Source organism: Euleptes europaea, chromosome 1 (genome assembly GCF_029931775.1).
Source record: "Euleptes europaea isolate rEulEur1 chromosome 1, rEulEur1.hap1, whole genome shotgun sequence".
Taxonomy (NCBI): Eukaryota; Metazoa; Chordata; class Lepidosauria; order Squamata; family Sphaerodactylidae; genus Euleptes; species Euleptes europaea.
The window spans coordinates 19,401,226-19,420,063 of NC_079312.1; the positions used below are offsets into that span (position 1 = coordinate 19,401,226).

General features: G+C 48.1%; 1 protein-coding gene across 2 annotated transcripts in view; it reads right to left on the reverse strand.

Annotated features, from left to right (window-relative positions):
* PRRT1 (proline rich transmembrane protein 1) overlaps positions 1 to 18,838 on the reverse strand; it is a 29,800-nt gene that overhangs the window by 2,058 nt on the left and 8,904 nt on the right. Inside the window, exons 2-3 of one of the 2 annotated variants that reach the window (XM_056863743.1) lie at positions 8,284 to 8,696; positions 4,943 to 5,068 (exon numbers count right to left, since the gene is read on the reverse strand). In XM_056863743.1, coding sequence (XP_056719721.1) covers positions 4,943 to 5,068; positions 8,284 to 8,696 — 539 coding nt within the window. Of the gene's footprint in view, positions 1 to 4,942; positions 5,120 to 8,283; positions 8,697 to 18,838 lie in introns of both variants that reach the window. The other variant, XM_056863736.1, reaches the window with a different exon arrangement.

Sequence of the window (18,838 nt, forward strand, 5' to 3'; positions counted from 1 at the left end):
GTTGGACTAGTTGACCCTGGTGGTCCTTTCCAACTCTATGATCTATGTATGATCCTAAGATTTGGGTGTGGAGCCTGGGGATGACAGAGACCTCAGTGGGGTACAATGCCATAAAGTCTGCTCACCAAAGCATCCATTTTCTCCAGGAGAACTGATCTCTGTAGTCTGGAGATGAGCTGTAATTCTGAGGGATCCCCAGGTCCCACCTGGAGGCTGGCATCCATATTTACAGGATTGCTGTGAGGATAATATAGGCAAGGAACCTTGTGTACTGCCAGAAACTCGAGGAAGGGTGGGATAAAATCAAATCAATAAAATGAATTTTTCTGCATTCAGAAAACTAGCAAGTCAGGGGAAAGGTTTTCAATTCAAATGTCTCCCTGCATGCTAATCTTCTAGCTATCAAGTGGTTTTTTTTTTAATGTGAATGTTCAGAATCGAGGGTGGGGGGAGAATCCTCAACTAAAGTGGTATAGCCAGCAAAAACTTCACCTGGTTCTGCAGCCACATGTTGGCCAACTATGGATAATTTAACCTATAGCAACATGGAGGGACATTGCTGTGTTAAGTATCTTCAAAATGTTTAGAAGAAAATAAAGAAGAAATTTTCTGAGGGTAGCCGTGGTGGTCAGCAGTAGAACAGCTAGATGTGAGTCCAGTATCACCTTAGAGACCAATAGGATTGCCAGCTCCAGGTTGGGAAATACCTGGAGATTTTGGAGGCAGAGCTGAGGAGGGCGGGATTTGGAGATGGGAGGGACTTCAATGCCATAGAGTCCAATTGCCAAAGAGGCCATTTTCTCCAGGTGAACTGATCTCTATCGGCTGGAGATCAGTTGTAATAGCAGCAGATCTCCTACCTGGAGGTTGGCAGCCCTAGAGACCAACAAGATTTTCAGGATATGAGCTTTCAAGAGTCAAAGCTCCATTCATCAGATCAGACAAAGGGCGAAAATGCACGGTCGCTTTGGCCTCCTTCATTCCCTGTTTCAGCCAGGATTCAGCCAGGATCGAACGCATGCGTTTTCGCCGAACGTGTGTTCGATCCTGGCTGAACCCTGGCTGAAACAGGGGACAAAGGAGGCCAAAGCGACCGTGCGCTTTCGCCCAAAGGGAGCTTTTGAAAGCTCATACCCCCCAAAATCGTGTCGGTCTCTAATGTACTAGTGGACTCGCCTCTAGCCGTTATAAAGCAGAACATGGACGAGAGAAGCTCTGTTGAACATAGGACAAGATACAAGGACTTGAAGCGACAGGGCAATAGATACGGGCTAAACAAAGAATCTAGGGCATTGTCATTTGGTAAGCATACTATCCCCATGCAACTACAATTACCAAGGTCCCCAGGTTGGGGGAAGGTGGCCAGCACATCTTCCTAACATTATCCTCACTACGCAGGGCTCTCAGAAAGACTTGCCGAGTGGGCGTCCTTCTCGGCGGCTTGTCCAACTGGCAGTTTAAAAAAATTAAAGTTCTTAGTCTTTTTGGGCCGACAGGCAGAGACGGCCTCTCAGCGCCTCCGCTGGAGGTGAAGACCAGCAGCCTGGCCCGGGCGACGAAGTGGCCCCCGGCCTCCTCCAAGCACCAGCTTATTTTCAGCGCATGGAATAGAGCTCTCGGCTCCAGGGTACAGAATGCGCCCGTGCGTGGGAGGTGAGGGGTGCCAGCCAGGCACGAACAGGGAGTGCACTCAGCATATGTTTCGGCACAATTTGAGCTGTTTCCTGCCCCCTCTGTGTTCCCTAAGTGTTCCAAGACGTTTCTTTGCCGGGAAAGGGGCCGTTTCTTATTCCGAACATGGTGAAGGTTTTTAGGATGGTCTTGCCAGAGCACTCAACAACAAGAAAGGTGTCACATGAGCACATGAAGCTGCCATATACTGAATCAGAGACCCTTGGTCCATCAAAGTCAGTGTTGTCTACTCAGACCGGCAACGGCTCTTCAGGGCAACGGCTCTTCAGGGGTCTTTCCCTTCACCTACTTGCCAGGACCCTTTAACTGGAGATGCCGGGGATTGAACCTGGGACTTTTTGCATGCCAAGCACATGCTCTACCACTGAGCCATGGCCCCTCCCCTAGGTTTGTCAGGTGACACCACAGTCAAACCTAAGGTTGCCAGGTCCCCCCGGCTACCGGCAGTAGGGTTGCCAGCTCCCTCTTTGCCATCGGTGGGAGGTTTTTGGGGCAGAGCCTGAGGAGGCTGGGGTTTGGGGAGGGAGGGACTTCAGTACCATAGAGTCCAATTGCCAAAGCGGCCCTTTTCTCCAGGTGAACTGATCTCTATCGGATGGAGATCAGTTGTAATAGCAGGAGATCGCCAGCTATTACCTGGAGGCTGGCAACCTTAACCGGCAGGGACCCAAACCCTCACTGTCAACTAGTCTTGCCAATCTCTAGTTTGGGCCTGGAGTTTTCCCAAAATTATAACTGATCATCAGACTACAGAGATCATTTCTTCTGGAGAAAATTGCAGCTTTGGAGGGTAGACTCTGTGGTATTATACCCTGCTGAGGTCTCTTTCCTCCCCGAACTTTTCTCTTCCCAGGCTGTACCCCCAAATCTCCAGGAGTTTCCCAACCCTGAGTTAGTATAGGGTTGCCAGCTCCCGCTTGGGAAATACCTGGAGATTCGGGATGTGGAACCTGAGGACAGTGGAGTTTGGGGAGGGGAGGGACCTCAGCGGGGTATAATGCCATAGAGGCCACCCTCCAAAGCAGCCATTTTCTCCAGAGGAACAGATCTACAGGACTGCCTCTCCTGGCATGTTCCCCAGAGAAGCTTACGTTCATGTAATACCAACTTGCTGGTGATCCCTGGTCAAGGAGTATCCGGCTGGCCTGGGCCAGGGCTTTTTCGGCCCTGGCCCCTGCCTGGTGGAATAGCCTCCCTAGCGAGATCAGGGCCCTGCAGGACCTTCAGGAGTTCCACAGGGCCTGCAAGACAGAGCTATTCCACCGGGCTTATGGTTGAGGCCAGCGACGGTTCTCATTATAATAACTGGCCTCCCTAGTCCTCCCCACCCGCTTTCCTCGCTGCTGAGCACCACCCCTTCTATACCACCTTAGGTGTGGTTAGATTAATTTTATTACAAATTTCTGTCTCTGGAGTTTTGGCGCCATTGAGGGGCACTATTGGGCTATTTTATTTTAAACTATTTTAATGGGTTATTGCTTTATTGTGTTTTAGACTATGTAAGCCGCTCTGAGCCCGACCTTCGGGTTGGGGAGAGCGGGGTAGAAATGTAAATTATTATTATTATTATTATTATTATTATTATTATTATTATCTGTGTCATCTGGAGAGCAGTTGTAATCCCAGGAGATCTCCAGCCCCCCACCTGGAGGTTGGCAACCCTATTGTCAACATTACCAGATAGTATTCCTACTCACTTTACCACCACTATGGGCCTTCAGTGGAATGAAAGGTACACATTGCACCCTTAGTCCCGCAAGGCACATTTATTAAACAACATTCTGTAGAGATTGACAACTGGCAGCCTCTGTGACAGATCTGACCCTTTCGGTTGTACCATTTGGCCCCCACTTACCAGCCTGGAGATGACGGTTGTGGGGGAGGGGGTGGCAGTCCATTTTGGGGATGGGGCCCTTCTTTATGGCCTTTCATGGACTAGGAATATATAGTAACTCATATGAAACTGCCTTGTACTGAGATACCATTGGTCCTCTGACCTCAGTACGCCCAATATCAGTGGTTCTCCAGGTTTTTTTTTCCAGCACTGGTTACCTAAGATTCTTGAACTGGAGATGCTAGGGGTTGAACTACACAAAGCAGGTCATCTACCCCATTGAGCCATGGCCCCTCCTTTAAAATCTTAACTTGAGATTTGTTTTTATTTTATTTAATCTCAGGGTTAGAAGGGACCACCAGGGCCATCTAGTCCAACCCCCTGCCAACGTAGGAACTACAACTATAATATCCTTGACAAGTAGTTATCCAATTGATCCTTAAAGACCTCCAGCAATGAACAATCCACCACCTCACGAGGAAGACTGTTCCAGTGTCAAACACACCACACCACCAGGAAATTCTTCCTCAAATTTAAATTAAACCTCCTCTGCTGTGGTTTATATCTATTAGTCCAAGTCCTGTCATCCAACACAACTGAGAACATATCCTCCCCATCTTCTGCATGGGATGCCAGGAGACATGGAGATTTTGTTCACATTTCACATCTAAACTGGACTTTTTTTGGGGGGAGCATCCACATGACATCGTCACATACACACACCCATCACCCACTTTCCCTTTTTTCCACCACCTTCCCAAACACGGTTTGGTATGATCTTTTGGGATGGTGTGTGGATGAGAAGATGTGTGTGGCCTTTTATGCTTGGCTGTTTCCCTCATGGTCACCCTTCTGATGACTTTGGGTCTTTGTTTGGATTATGCATGCCGTTTCTGACTATCACAGGTTGCCTCGCTCTCCCCCTGCGTTCCCCCGCGTTTAGCCCACATTTCAAGAGACTTGTTTTATCTCAAATTTGAAAACGCGGGCAAAACGCGGGGAAACGCAGGGGGAGAGCGAGGCGACCTCTGACGGTGGGAAATGGCATGAATAATCAAAACAAAGATCCGAAGTCTTTGGAGGGGTGACCGCAAGGGAAACAGTCAAGCACAATTGCCTTATGTTTTCAAGACATGCCCACATTGGCACCATTTTCCTTCTGTCACCCCTCACTCACACAGCAGCAAGAGAAGGAACATGGAAACCATGCCATGATGTGGATACAGCCAGGATTGAACCGGAAGCCATCTGCATGCAAAACACATGCACTGCCTCTGAGCTACACACCTGCCCTAGCATACGCATTTATCACTTCCCTTCCTAATATACTTGTTGCGTATGCAAGGGACAATCCCTGAAGATCTTTCGGGAATAAAGCCCACAACAAGCCCCCTCCTTCTTGTCCCTGATGCTCACCTGTACCGCCTTGATTATGGCAATGATGCCCGTGGGCCAGAAGCAGCAGATGGTGGTGAGGACAGCGATGGGAAGGTAATCATGCGGCGGGCGACGCGGTTCCAGGATGGCAATGCCAGGTGTCACCTGTGTTGGAGACATAGCCGGTGGAGGAGGAGGGTTGCCCTGGGGGTATGGCTAGGGGCAAGAGACAGAGAGCTGGCATCACAACAGCAGGGGATCTCCAGTTTACATTGCTCCAGAAATTCAGGGATGAGCCTGATATTCAGCACAGTCCTATGGAGGAGTCCTTCCCGGACTGTACCACTTCAGACTGCAGGCGGGGAATCGTATTCTCAAAAGTTCTCCCACCGTGAGTCAAAAAATATTCCAGTTTTAACCTGGTCCCTTCCTGAGTATGCTGTGTATGTGTGTGTTAAGGGCCGTCAAGTCGCTTCCTACTCATGGCAACCCTATGAATGAAAGTCCTCCAAAATGTCCTATTTCAGGTTTTGCAAATTGAAGGCTGTGGCTTCCTTTATTGAGTCCATCCATCTCTTGTTGGGTCTTCCTCTTTTCCTGCTGCCTTCAACTTTTCCTAGCATGACTGTCTTTTCCAGTGACTCTTGTCTTCTCATAATGTGTCCAAAATAAGATAGCCTCAGTTTAGTAATTTTAGCTTCTAGGGTCAGTTCAGGCTTGATTTGATCTATATAACCCACTGATTTTTTTTTTTTTGGCAGTCCACGGTATCCGTAACACTCTCCTCCAACACCACATTTCAAAGGAATCTATTTTCTGAGTATGCTAGCTAACTATATATCAGAAGGGTTTATCGTGAGAGGGGACAATGAAATGCCTTCTTGCAGTCCGAAGTGGTACAATTCCAGAAGACCTCTCCCATGAGATTGTGCTGAATAAATAGATCTTCCGGGGAATTCTAAAACTCAGAAAAGATACATTCACAAAAAGAAGGGCTACAACTCTCACCTCAAAGAGAGTAATACCATCTAAGAAAGAAAGGAGCAAAAAATATTGAGAAACCTTCCCAGGGCTAGAAGGAAAATCTCCCACTTGGATAATTAGAAGAATACAGTTGCCAGCTTCCGGGTTAGGAAATACCTGGAGATTTTTAGGACAGAGACTGAGGAGGGTGGGGTTTGGGAAGGGGAGAGATTTGGATTTCCAAAAAGCTTTTGACAAAGTCCCCCACCAAAGACTACTAAGCAAACTTCCTAGTCATGGGATAAGAGGACAAGTCCTCTTATGGATTGAGAGCTGGCTGAAAAACAGGAAGCAGAGAGTAGGAATCAATGGTCAGTTCTCCCAATGGCGGGATGTGAGCAGTGGGGTGCCTCAGGGATCTGTGTTGGGACCGGTGCTTTTCAACCTGTTCATCAATGACCTGGAGTTGGGGTTAAACAGTGAAGTAGCCAAGTTTGCAGATGACACCAAATTATTTAGGGTGGTTAAAACAAAATTGGACTGTGAAGAGCTCCAGAAGGATCTCTACATACTGGAAGAATGGGCATTAAAATGGCAAATGAGATTCAGTGTGAGTAAGTGTAAAGTGATGCACATTGGGGCAAAAAATCCCAACTTCACATATACACTGATGATATCTGTGCTGGCAGAGACAGACCAAGAAAGGGATCTTGGGGTGGTAGTGGATAGCTCAGTGAAGATGTCAACCCAGTGTGCTGCTGCTGTAAAAAAGGCAAATTCCATGCTGGCCATAATTAGACGAGGAATAGAGAATAAAGCTGCTGATATCATACTGCCCTTGTACAAATCTATGGTGGGACCACACTTGGAATACTGTGTACAGTTCTGGTCACCACACCTAAAAAAGGATATTACAGAGCTGGAGAAGGTGCTGAAAAGAGCAACCAAAATGATTAGGGGACCAGAGCAACTGTCCTATGGGGAGCGGTTAAGACACTTAGGGCTGTTTAGCTTGGAAAGAAGGTGGCTAAGGGGAGACATGTTAGAGGTCTATAAAATTACGCATGGTTTGGAGAGAGTGGACAGGGATAAGTTTTTCTCCCTCTCCCTGATACTAGAACACGGGGTCATCTGCTAAAGCTGGAGGGTGAGAGATTCAAAACAGATAAAAGGAAGCATTTTTTCACACAACACATAGTTAAATTGTGGAACTCCCTGCCCCAGGATGTGGTGATGGCTTCCAGCTTGGAGGGCTTTAAGAGGGGAGTGGACATATTCATGGAGGAAAGGGGTATTGATGGCTATTAGTTAGAATGGATACTAGTCATGCTGCATGCCTATTCTCTCTAGTATCAGAGGAGCATGCCTATTATATTGGGTGCGGTGGAGCACATAAGAACATAAGAAAGGCCCTGCTGGATCAGACCAAGGCCCATCAAGTCCAGCAGTCTGTTCACACAGTGGCCAACCACGTGCCTCTAGGAAGCCACTAACAAGACGAGTGCAGCAGCACCATCACAGGAAGCACCAGCACAGCACAGCACAGGCAGGATGGTGCTGCTGCAGTCGTCTTGTTTGGGGGCTTCCTAGAGGCACCTAGTTGGCCACTGTGTGAACTGGACTTGATGGGCCTTGGTCTGATCCAGCACGGCCTTTCTTATGTTCTTAAGTTATGTTCTTATGTAGAGACTTCAATGCCATAGAGTCCAATTGCCACAGCGGCCATGTTCTCCAGGTGAACTGTTCTCTATCGGCTGGAGATCAGTTGTAATAGCGGGAGAACTCCAGCTAGTACCTGGAGGTTGGCAACCCTACAGCGGAATCAAGTGGCAAAGCTTATCCTGGACTGTACCATTGTAGGCTGCAGAGATGGGGGGGGACATTATCGGGGGGTGGGAATGTCCCTTCAGAAAGAGTGTCCCTTGTCAAAAAGAAAATCTCAGCTTATCTTTCTAGACTTGTCCACCATTATGGGTCTTTACATGGAATCCCTGATACTCTTCTCAGGAAATCCAGAGTTTTCTGAGCATCAACTGCCAAAAGCCAGTGTGGTATAGTGGTTAGAGTGATAGACTAGGGCAACCTGGGTTAAAAACTTGCTCTGCTATGAAGCTCACAGGGTGGACTTAGGCCAGTCACACTTTCTCAGCCTAACCCACTCCACAGGGTTGTCGTGAGACTAAAACGCAGGGGGAGGGAACCCTGGATGCCAGTCTGAACTCCTTGGAGGAAGGGTGGGAGAAAATTGGAAAGACGCTACTTTGGGGCAACAAAAAGGAGAATAAAACTTTGACCGGGCTCTGGAATTCCAAGTCACAGAAGACACATCACTTATTGTGGTGTTTCGACTGCACAAACCTCACCCACAAAAAGATGCCCATCTCTGAGAGAACACCCCCATTCCCACAGAAACTCACCGCTCCGACAGGGTAGACGGGTACATAAGCTGTGCAGGGCTGCAGCTGGACAGGATACCCCGGGTGCATATACCCACCGATAGGCAGGGTCCCCACAGGCGGGTGCGTCTGGACGACGTAGCCCTGGGGTGCGCCGTTGAACTGGGTCTCCTGCATGTACGGGTCGGGAGGAAGGCGGGGCAGGGTGGCCGAATGGTGGCGAGGCGGACGTGGGAGGGTGGCGGAGGAAGGGGGAGGGCGAGGGAGGGTGGCAGCCCCTCCGAGTCGGGGCAGCGTGGCGGTGCCCGAGTGCACGGTGGTGGCAGAGATGTCACTGTAACCGGGGATGGGGGCATCCTGTGGGGGTGGGGGAGGGGGCTGTGAAGGGGCATTGTACGGCGGGGGAGAGGTGTGGGGGGCAGAATCCGGGAGTCCTGAGGGGGAAGGGAGGAGAGACAGAGAGGGGAGGAAAAGTGGAGAAAGGTTGTTAGAGAAACCCGTATAGACACCCAGCAAAAGATTAGTGTTAGTCAATAATGAAGAGTTCCAGAAGAAGGAAAAGACCACATGTCAAATAACTTCCATAATTGCTGTTCTCTTTGTCAAATACACAACGGATGCCAAATTGTCTGCTTTGTCAATGACTTTGAACCTAAACCCTGTCTTCCAAAGCGTGGGCCGTCACTCTGAGCCATATGCCTTCTGCAAAAACTAATACACCTCTCAGAGAGATGGCGTCGTGCAATGACTCGAGTACTGCGCTAAAAAGGAAGAGACCAAGGTTCGGATCCTCACTCAGCCAAGAGCCTCACCGAGTAATGTTGCCCCAGTCACTATTTCCCAACCTAATCTACTTTAAAGGGCTGTCGGAGGAGAAAATGTGATGGGTGGAATGGGTGATGCTTAGGGTTGCCAACTTCCAGTTAGGTCCACCAAATCAACAGCACACACAGTGTCTTAAGCAAACACAAAGTGTATGTACAGAAATGACAAGACTACAGGAACTACCTAACTAGCTATCTAATAACGTGCAATATAGATAGCTAGTTAGCTAGTTCCTGTATTCTTGTCATTTCTGTAAATACACTTTGTGTTTGCTTAAGACATTGTGTGTGCTGTTGATCTGGTTGAGCTATTCTCAGTACAGCACCGGGTGATTCTTATTTTGCTTTGTTAACTTCCAGTTAGGGCCTGGAGATCTCCCAGAACTACAACTGAATTCCAGAGATCAGTTCCCCTGGAGAAAACGGCTGCTTTGGAGGGGTAACTCTATGGCGTTATAGCCGCCGAGGCCCCTCTCCTCCCTGAACCCTGCCTTCCGAAAGCCCCAGCCCCAAAATCTCCAGGAATTTCCCAACCCAGAGTTGGTAACCCTGCTGCTCAGAAGTCCTCAGGAGAAGGGCAAGGTACACTTCAAAGAGACAAGACTGCCATCAATGACTGATGAAAACAGGATCAAAGGCAGAGACACCTGGGATAGACCCATTTATAATTCCTTCTCCGTTTGGGCTCATAGCAACCGAAGTTCTGGCCCTGCTGGATTGCAGTTTTGATGCATGCCAGCTAAACATCAAAGGATTTATGGCAGAGTTGGAATGTCACATTACCTTCATCACCCTGTCTGTACATTGGCTTACAAGCTACTAGTCTGAAGATCAGTTGTAATTCCAGAAGAACTCCAGGCCTCGCCTGGAGATTGGCAGCCCTAGCTCCAACGTGCACACAGCGGTGCCCGCAGGGCCAGACAAGGTTGCCAACTCCAGAATGGAAAATTCATGGGGTGGTACCCGGAGCGGGCGAAGTTTGTGGAAGGGAGGGAGCTCAGCAGGAATATGATGCCGTAGAATTCACCTTCCAAGCTGCCCTTTCCTTCAGGGGAAATGATCTCTCTAGTCTAGAGATCCATTGCGATTCTCAGAGAATGTCAGGTCTCACCTGGAGTTTGGTAAGCTTACTTGGGGCAGAAATCTGGGGCCAGTTCACATGGTCAGCAGATTGTATCTTCACATTGGAAGTATATCCAATTTACTATCTAAAGGGGGCTGCGCACAAGATCAGTAATTCCAGAGTCTACAATAACGTCACAGCACCACTGCATGGTTACAGGGTTATACAATCTCAGTTCAGCTAGCCTGTTCTTGGTTTCAGTCAGCAGAACTGTTCAGCCTCAGTCATTAAAGCCCCTCTGCTTCTGGGCCCACCAAATTAGGGTTGCCAACTTCGGGTTGAGAAATTCCTGGAGATTTAGGGTTGGAACCTGGGGAGTGAACCCAGCAGGGTATAAGAACATAAGAACATATGAACATAAGAAAGGCCCTGCTGGATCAGACCAAGGCCCATCAAGTCCAGCAGTCTGTTCACACAGTGGCCAACCAGGGGCCTCTAGGAAGCCACTAACAAGACGAGTGCAGCAGCACCATCCTGCCTGTGTTCCACCGCACCCAAAATAATAGGCATGCTATTCTCTGATATTAGAGAGAATAGGTATGCAGCATGACTAGTATCCATTCTAACTAACAGCCATGAATACCCCTCTCCTCCATTAATATGGAGGAGAGTATAATGCCTTAGAGTCCAGCCTCCAAATCTAGGGTTGCCAGGTACTCCCTGGTTATTTGAGGGGGATGGGGGGTAGGGTTGCCAGGTGCAGACTGAGAAACTAGAGATTTGGGGGTGGAGCCTGGGGAGGACAGGGACCTCGAGGCAGTACAATGCCATAAAGTCCACCCTCCAAAGCATCATTTTCTCCAGGGGAACTGATCTCTGTCGTCTGGAGATCAGCTGTAATTCTGGGGGATTCCCAGGTCCCACCTGGAGGCTGGCACCCCTATAATCAGACACTTTCCTTAGGGGAACTGATCTTTGCAGTCTGGAGATCAGCTGTAATTCTGGGAAATTTCCTGGCCCCACCTGGAATATGCCGATCCCTTTGGCACCAGATAGTAGTAATGAGGAAGAGTTGTGAGCCCTGCTGCAGGTGCCAGCAGAAGAGCCATGAATAGCAGTCGTGGAAGGTTCTAGTAAATGGCCTTGAGGAAGAATCATGCAATCACTGAGCCAGGGGCTACCTGACTGATAGGGTTGCCAACCTCCAGGCAGCAGTTGGAGATCTCCCGCTATGACACTTGATCTCCAGCCGATAGAGATCGGTTCACCTGGAGAAAATGGCCACTTTGGCAATTGGACTCTATGGCATTGAGGTCCTTCCCCTCCCCAAACCCCGCCCTCCTCAGGCTCCACCCCCAAATCACCAGGTATTTCCCAACCCAGAGCTGGCAATCCTAATTACACCCCATTGAAGTCCGTCCTCTCCCCCAAACCCTGCCCTCCACAGGCTCCACCCCCAAAATCTCTAGGTATTTCCCAACCTGGAGCTGGAGACCCTAATCCCGGGTGCCAAAGCACCTACCAGTGTGTTTCCTGGTGCTGGTTTGCCTCTGTCTGCAAAGAGTCCATTCTGGCTTTCATCTACCTCACTGGAGCAGGAGGGGCTTCGGAAGACCCATCTTTGTGTCTAGAGGGGGCACCCATTCAGAAAAAGCTGCCTCTGTCCTAGGATAGGGTTGACAGGTGGTGGCTGGAGATCTTCTGCTATTACAACTGATCTCCAGGTGATAGAGACCAGTTCCCCTGGAGAAAATGGCTACTTTGGCCATTGGACTCTATGGCATTGAAGTCCCACCCTCCTCAAGCTCCTCCTCCAAAATCTCCCGGTAATTCCCAACCCAGAGCTGGCAACCCTAGTCCTAGGAGGACGAATGGTTTGGAATTGTCCATTTTATGGAACTGCCCAACACTTTGTGATACTTTCTACCTCCCCCCACCCCCATGGCAGGCATTTTATTGTGCCGCCCATGGCCTGTTATAAAAATTCCAAAAATGCCCACGGCAAGTGGCACAGGCTCAACAAAGTTGGGGCCTCCTACTGTGGAAGGAGGTCCTTGAGAAACAAATGCTGCAATCATTTTCAGATACCCTATTACAGACCCTGATTGTCAGTGGTTGAACAAAGCAGGCCAGAGAATGTATTTTTACCATTTCAGCAAACAATTATCCTTTAGGAAGATAATTGTGAATCATTGGATGCTGGCCCAGAAATAAATCTTGCAATGTGAGGAAAGAGCAGATCACTGGTTTGCAACATTTCTATGGGGAAGTTAATTCTAAGCTCGGACATGCTTACATATTTTTGGAGGAGATGAACTAAATGGTTTTGATAGAATCGTGTGAGTTCCAGGTAACCTATATAAGACAGTCACGCCCCAAACAGCCCTGAATCTCGCAGATGTGGGTTGCACGAGACTCTAATCTTTCAGAAAGTGCATAGGAGAGAATCTCGGAAATTGTATTTGATCATTTAATCTTAAAAGACATAGGATAAGGGTTAATATGTTCATCTTTCTCTTTCTGATTTCATTTACATACGCAAGTATTATTTGTATCCTTGTGTTCCTTTCGTATTTAGAATCATAGAGTTGGAAGGGACCACCAGGGTCATCTAGTCCAACCCCTTGCCCAATGCAGGAAATTAACAACTACCTCCCCCCCACATCCCCAGTGACCCCAACCCTCCCCCCACCATGCAGGATCCCACAATCAAAGCACTCCCGACAGATGGCCACCCAGCCTCTGCTTAAAGACCTCCAAAGACGGGGACTCCACCACCCTCCGAGGCAGTGCTTTCCACCATCGAACAGCCCTCACTCTTGAAATTTAATCATTTCAACAGTGGTTAGACTGATTTTAAATAAAAACTTTAAAAGATAACACGACTGAACTTTGGCTGGGATATAAGATAGCTGGGGAAAAATAAACGTCTGACCTCTCCAGTAAGCGGGTTGATAACTGATAGAGAATGGTTATTGCAGAGAAGAAACATCTCAACATAGCCCTGTGGTTTAGTGGTTAATGAGTAGTTTTGGAACAGGCAAAGAGGCTCTTATTTACCACATGCCTATTTTAAAAGGAAAGCTTTCCTCCCGGAGGGAGGGGGGGACATCATATGCTGTTACAACCCTTCTCTGTGTTTCCCTGGAATAAAATGAGTGGCTGCAAGAGACAGGGCCTTTTCAATAGTGGTAAGAACATAAGAACATAAGAAAGGCCCTGCTCACTGGTTCCCAACCAGGGGTCCGTGGACCCCCAGGGGTCCGCGAGAACTAAATTAAGGTCCGCGAAACAAAGTTATAAACCCATAATAAATTAATATTTTCAATTAAAAGTTCTCTATTATAAATATATATATATTCAAATATTATTCTAAGTTTAATGTTTAACTAACAGTTATGATTAAAGTTTATTTTCAAATTCTCGGAATTTTTATTTTGAACCTTGGGGTCCCTGCACCGAACAAAAAAATCCTAGTGGTCCCTGGTCAAAAAAAGGTTGGGAACCACTGGCCCTGCTGGATCAGACCAAGGCCCATCAAGTCCAGCAGTCTGTTCACACAGTGGCCAACCAGGTGCCTCTAGGAAGCCACAAACAGGACGAGTGCTGCAGCACCATCCTGCCCAAGTTCCACCGTACCCAAAATAATAGGCATGCTCCTCTGATACTAGAGAGAACAGGTATGCAGCATGACTAGTATCCATTCCAACTAATAGCCATGAATACCCCTTTCCTCCATGAATATGTCCACTCCCCTCTTAAAGCCCTCCAAGCTGGCAGCCATCACCACATCCTGGGGCAGGGAGTTCCACAATTTAACTATGCGTTGTGTGAAGAAATACTTCCTTTTATCTGTTTTGAACCTCTCACCCTCCAGCTTTAGCAGATGACCCTGTGTTCTAGGATTCTGGGAGAGGGAGAAAAACCTCTCCCTGTCCACTCTCTCCAAAGGTTTCATACCAAGGTTATGAAATGCTTCCTAGAAGAGTTTTGCTTCACTTCCTCAGAACTAAGATTTCAGCCCCAGAATAAGTTTGTCTTGTTTCAGAGACTTTGGGGGGCTGGGAAATAATTGTTCCTGCAGTTGGTAGTCATATTTTGTCTGAAGGCTACAATTTTTTTTTTTTACATTGTGTTGTAAACCACCACATTTAAAAAAAAATTATCCTACCCTCTCCCCCAAAGGGCTCAGGTCAACACACATGCTTCTGCCCTCTTCGATTTTATGATCAACTCCACGGGGTAGGTGGAAAACTCTGGTCTGGAGAATTCATGGAGATTTGGGGGCAGTGCCTGGGGAGAATAGAGTTTGGTAGAGGAACAGAGCTCAGCAGGGAAATGAACTTGCTTTAGGGTCTTCTGTTTCTCTTAGACTTTGTGGAATACCATGCAGTTCACCCCCTAAAGGTGCCATTCCGTGAAGAGGAATTGATCTCTGTAGTCTGGAGATCAGTTGTAAATCTGGGACGACTCCAGGTCTCACCTGGAGATCAGTAACCCTACTTCTCTGTGATTATTTGAAAACAGAGAACACTTGATAGCAGAAGTGGCAGGCAGCGGTGACCCCATTATTAGGGTTGCCAGATCCAGGTTGGGAAATACCTGGGGATTTTGGGGGTGGAGCCTGAGGAGGGCGGGGTTTGGAGAGGGGAGGAACTTCAATGCTGCAGAGTCCAGTTACGAAAGCGCCCATTTGCTCCAGGTGAACTGATCAGCTGGAGATCAGTCGTAATAGCAAGGGAACTCCAGCCGCCCCCTGGAGGTTGGCAGCCCGGCACATTGTCACTCCACATTAGAATTGTATAGGGCAAGGCTTAGCAAGGCCCACATCATTCCTAAGTATGTTGCAGCTTAAATAGTATGTGTGGGCGGGGACAGTACACACTTTTTTATGTCATTGAGCTGGAACAGACTTGCTTTGTTGAAGGATGGTTCACATCCTGGTGCATTATAGGCCCATAACAATAAAATACTCAGTGTGTAGAACCAGTGAGTTGGCCAGATATATCCATTCTTCTGAAATGAGAGCTCTAAAGCATGGTGTGTGTGTGTGGGATGAGTGCTTCCTCCTAAATCAATGATTCCCATACTACTGGTAGATGAGGCACATTTCCTTTCTAAAACTGAAGGAAACCTTCACTCTTACCCCTGGGGTGGGGGAAAGTTTACTTTTCGAGCAAATGAAAATTACCCACATTTAAGTGATCCTTTCTCACCTTAGTTTTGAAACCACTGCCATGACAATCCCTTCTGACTGGAATAAAGTTGCCGACCTCCAGGTTGGGCCCTAAAATCTCCCAGAATTAAAAGTGATTTCCAGGCTACTGAGATAGGGTTGCCAACCTCCAGGTAATAGCTGGAGATCTCCTGCTATTATAACTGATCTCCAGCTCACAGAGATCAGTTCACCCAGAGAAAATGGCTGCTAAGGCAATTGGATTCTATGGCATTGAAGTCCTTCCCCTCCTCAAACCCCGCCCTCCTCAGGATCTGCCCCCCAAATCTTCCGCTGGTGGCGAAGAGGAACCGGGCAGATCTCCTGCTACTACCTGGCAGTTGGCAACCCTACTGGCAACCCTATACTGGAGATCTCCTGCTATTACAACTGATCTCCAGCTCATAGAGATCAGTTCACCTGGAGAAAATGGCCGCTTTGGCAATTGGACTCTATGGCATTGAAGCCCCTCCCCTCCCCGAATCCCACCCTCCCCAGGCTCCGCCCCAAAAACCTCCCGCGGGTTGCAAAGAGGGACCTGGCAATCCTACCTGGAGGAAATGGCTGCTTTGGAGGGTGGACTCTATGGCTGAAGTCCCTGCCCAAATCTTGGTTTCCCCAGGCTCCCAACCCAGAATTGTCTGCCCTAGATTGGAAGGACAGAAGCAAAGTATGGTAACTCATGCAGAGTCACAGCAAGGAACCTCCACAGCGGATGGATAGGCACTGGTGTCTCGGAAGTGACAATCATCTCACTGCACCAGAGGCAGAGATATGGCAGATTTATCCTCTGCTAGCACAGCCTGAAGGGAAGGAGGTAAAAATGGAGCAAGGAATAATGCAGAGGCTCAGCGGGCAACTGCTTCTGTGGGCGGGGCACTCGGGGCACTCAGCAACTCTCAATTATCGAAACAGCATCTTTCTTTCATCACGTTCGTAACCCTGGCACAGGATCCAGGCTGGGGGGTTACTGTCCTAACTGGCGTCCTGGCTCACCAGCCTGTTGTTCTGGTACCCACAGTAAGAGAGGCAGTGGCGTTGTGAATGGGAGCAGGGTGGGCGGCAGTGCCCGGGCGTGAGTGCCAGGCTTGAAATAACCCCCCCTTTTTTTTGCTTTGTTAAGCAAGAGGAACCCGCTTTTGTGCTGCTCTCAGCTGCTGCCTGCTTTCACCTGGCTTCCTCTATGTATGATCTGATCATTCTGCTGTATGGATTCGAGGAAGGAGACTGCGTTTTGCCGCCTGCGTTCACTGAAGCCATCCCCCCCACCCCCTACCGTTTGTGCCTTTTTATATACCAGGCTTAAGTTTTATTTCCTGGCTAACAATGCCACTTACCCAGCGGCACTTCTGCGCCTGAGTTCTGTGGCATAGGTTTTCTTTAATGAGAAGGTTAATCTTATTCATTGCAAGAAAGCAAACGGGAGACCTTAATCGGGCCTTCAGTGCGCATTTAGCTTTTCCATGAACCGCAAATGGTAATGTGCGCTCCAGAAGCTCCATAATTTAGTTTTCAGCGTCTTTGGGGATTGGTACAGTCTGCCTGTGTGCTGTTTAACAAGGGCTTGTGGCACAGGTTTGCGGAAGGGGTGCATTCTAATGCGCTTTCAAAGCAATCTTTGGCAGCCACAGTCTTGACGCAGGGTTTCCGAGTAGGCGGGAGGGTAGGGACGTTGCCCCGCTTAGATGCAGTTGGCATCTCGAGGAAACCAAAAAACAAAGGATGAGTATGTGCGTATCACAAGAATAAGCAATGTGACAATATGGCTGAGATTTTTATTCATTTGTTCCCGAGTCTGTATGCCAGGGGTGTCAAACATAAGGCCTGCGGGCCGGATCTGGCCCCTTGAGAGCTCTTATCCAGTCTGCGAACCAGCCGAGCTAGCCACACACACCACCAGTCCCGATCTAGGCTGACGAGGCCTGGCCTGGCCCAACTAAGTGACATTTATGTCATATCCAGCCCTTGTAACAATTGAGTTCGACACACCCTTGCTGTATGCAGTCCTGTAGCCTGTTACCATTATATCGTATTTGTAGCTAGGGTTGCCAGGTCCCTCTTCACCACCAGCTGGAGGTTTTGGGAGCAGAGCCTGAGGAGGGCGGGGTTTGGGGAGAGGAAGGACTTCAATGCCATAGAGTCCAATTGCCAAAGCGGCCATTTTCTCCAGGTGAACTGATCTCTGCTGGCTGGAGATCAATTGTAATAGCAGGAGATCTCCAGCTAATACCTGGAGGTTGTTGGAAAAAGCAGACACCACTGTACTGTTACTGAACAGTTTGAAAATTTGTACAGGAGCGACACAAAACTTATTCAAAGTGCAAAAATATTCTATTAGCAAGCTACCTAATTTCAACAAGTCACAATCTACAATCAGTGCAAAAAATCCTATCAAATCTCAGTATGTCACAATATAATGTACAATCAATGCAATAAGTCCTGTATAAATAGGGTCATAATAAAGTCCAAATATGGTTTCTTCATAGATGTCTTCTTGATGCATATCATGAAAGAGATGAACAGGGGGAATAATTCTTCCTCAGTCCCCAAAAGTATCAATCTTATTAAAGCTTCAATAATACATGACTGCACTTAGATATCCAGGATAGTTATCTTGTTCCCCAATGGAGGTTAGGACGTGGGCTCAACTCAATGAAGATACTTAATATCTCAATTCATTGGTGTTCATTTACTTATATGCTATATACACTTGAGTCCTGACCTGGATGGCCCAGGCTAGCCTGATCTCGTCAGATCTCAGAAGCTAAGCAGGGTCAGCCCTGGTTAGTATTTGGATGGGAGACCACCAAGGAATACCAGGGTTGCTGTGCAGAGGAAGGCACTGGCAAACCGCCTCTGTTAGTCTCTTGCCATGAAAACCCTAAAAGGGGTCGCCATAGGTCGGCTGCGACTTGACGGCACTTTACACACACACACATATACTTACAAAAAAATTACACTGTTGATTCACACAATAAATGCAGTATCGAGTTCGTTTCCCCTTACAAACAAAAATAAGCAATCAACATAAAAGTTGCAAAGCGACCACCTTTCCACAGCGTGAAACGGACAGTTCAAAACAGGCTGTGCGTCGAGGGAAGGAGAAGAACGCCCCGTGGAGACTTCCGAAAGCGGAGATCACAGTCTGTGCGGCCGCAAACGCATCTCCCGGAAGGCGGGAGGTTCCGGAAATCTCCCGGTAGGGAACACCACAATTAATAGCTTCTACTTGGGAAATTGCCCACAGCATGTACTTGGGTATGTAACCCACGTAGAAGCTATTAATTGAATTCATAAAGAAGAAGACCAACATACTGATGAAATATTGAAACGCGCACCAACCTAGGGTGTCGTTAAGTTGGACTTCATATTGCTTATCTGCACCTTATCCTGCTCATTGTGGTAGTGCACTGACCCATATTCTAACAACATCCCTCAAAGGTAGTATATAAGCCAGGCATGTAGGGCTGCCAT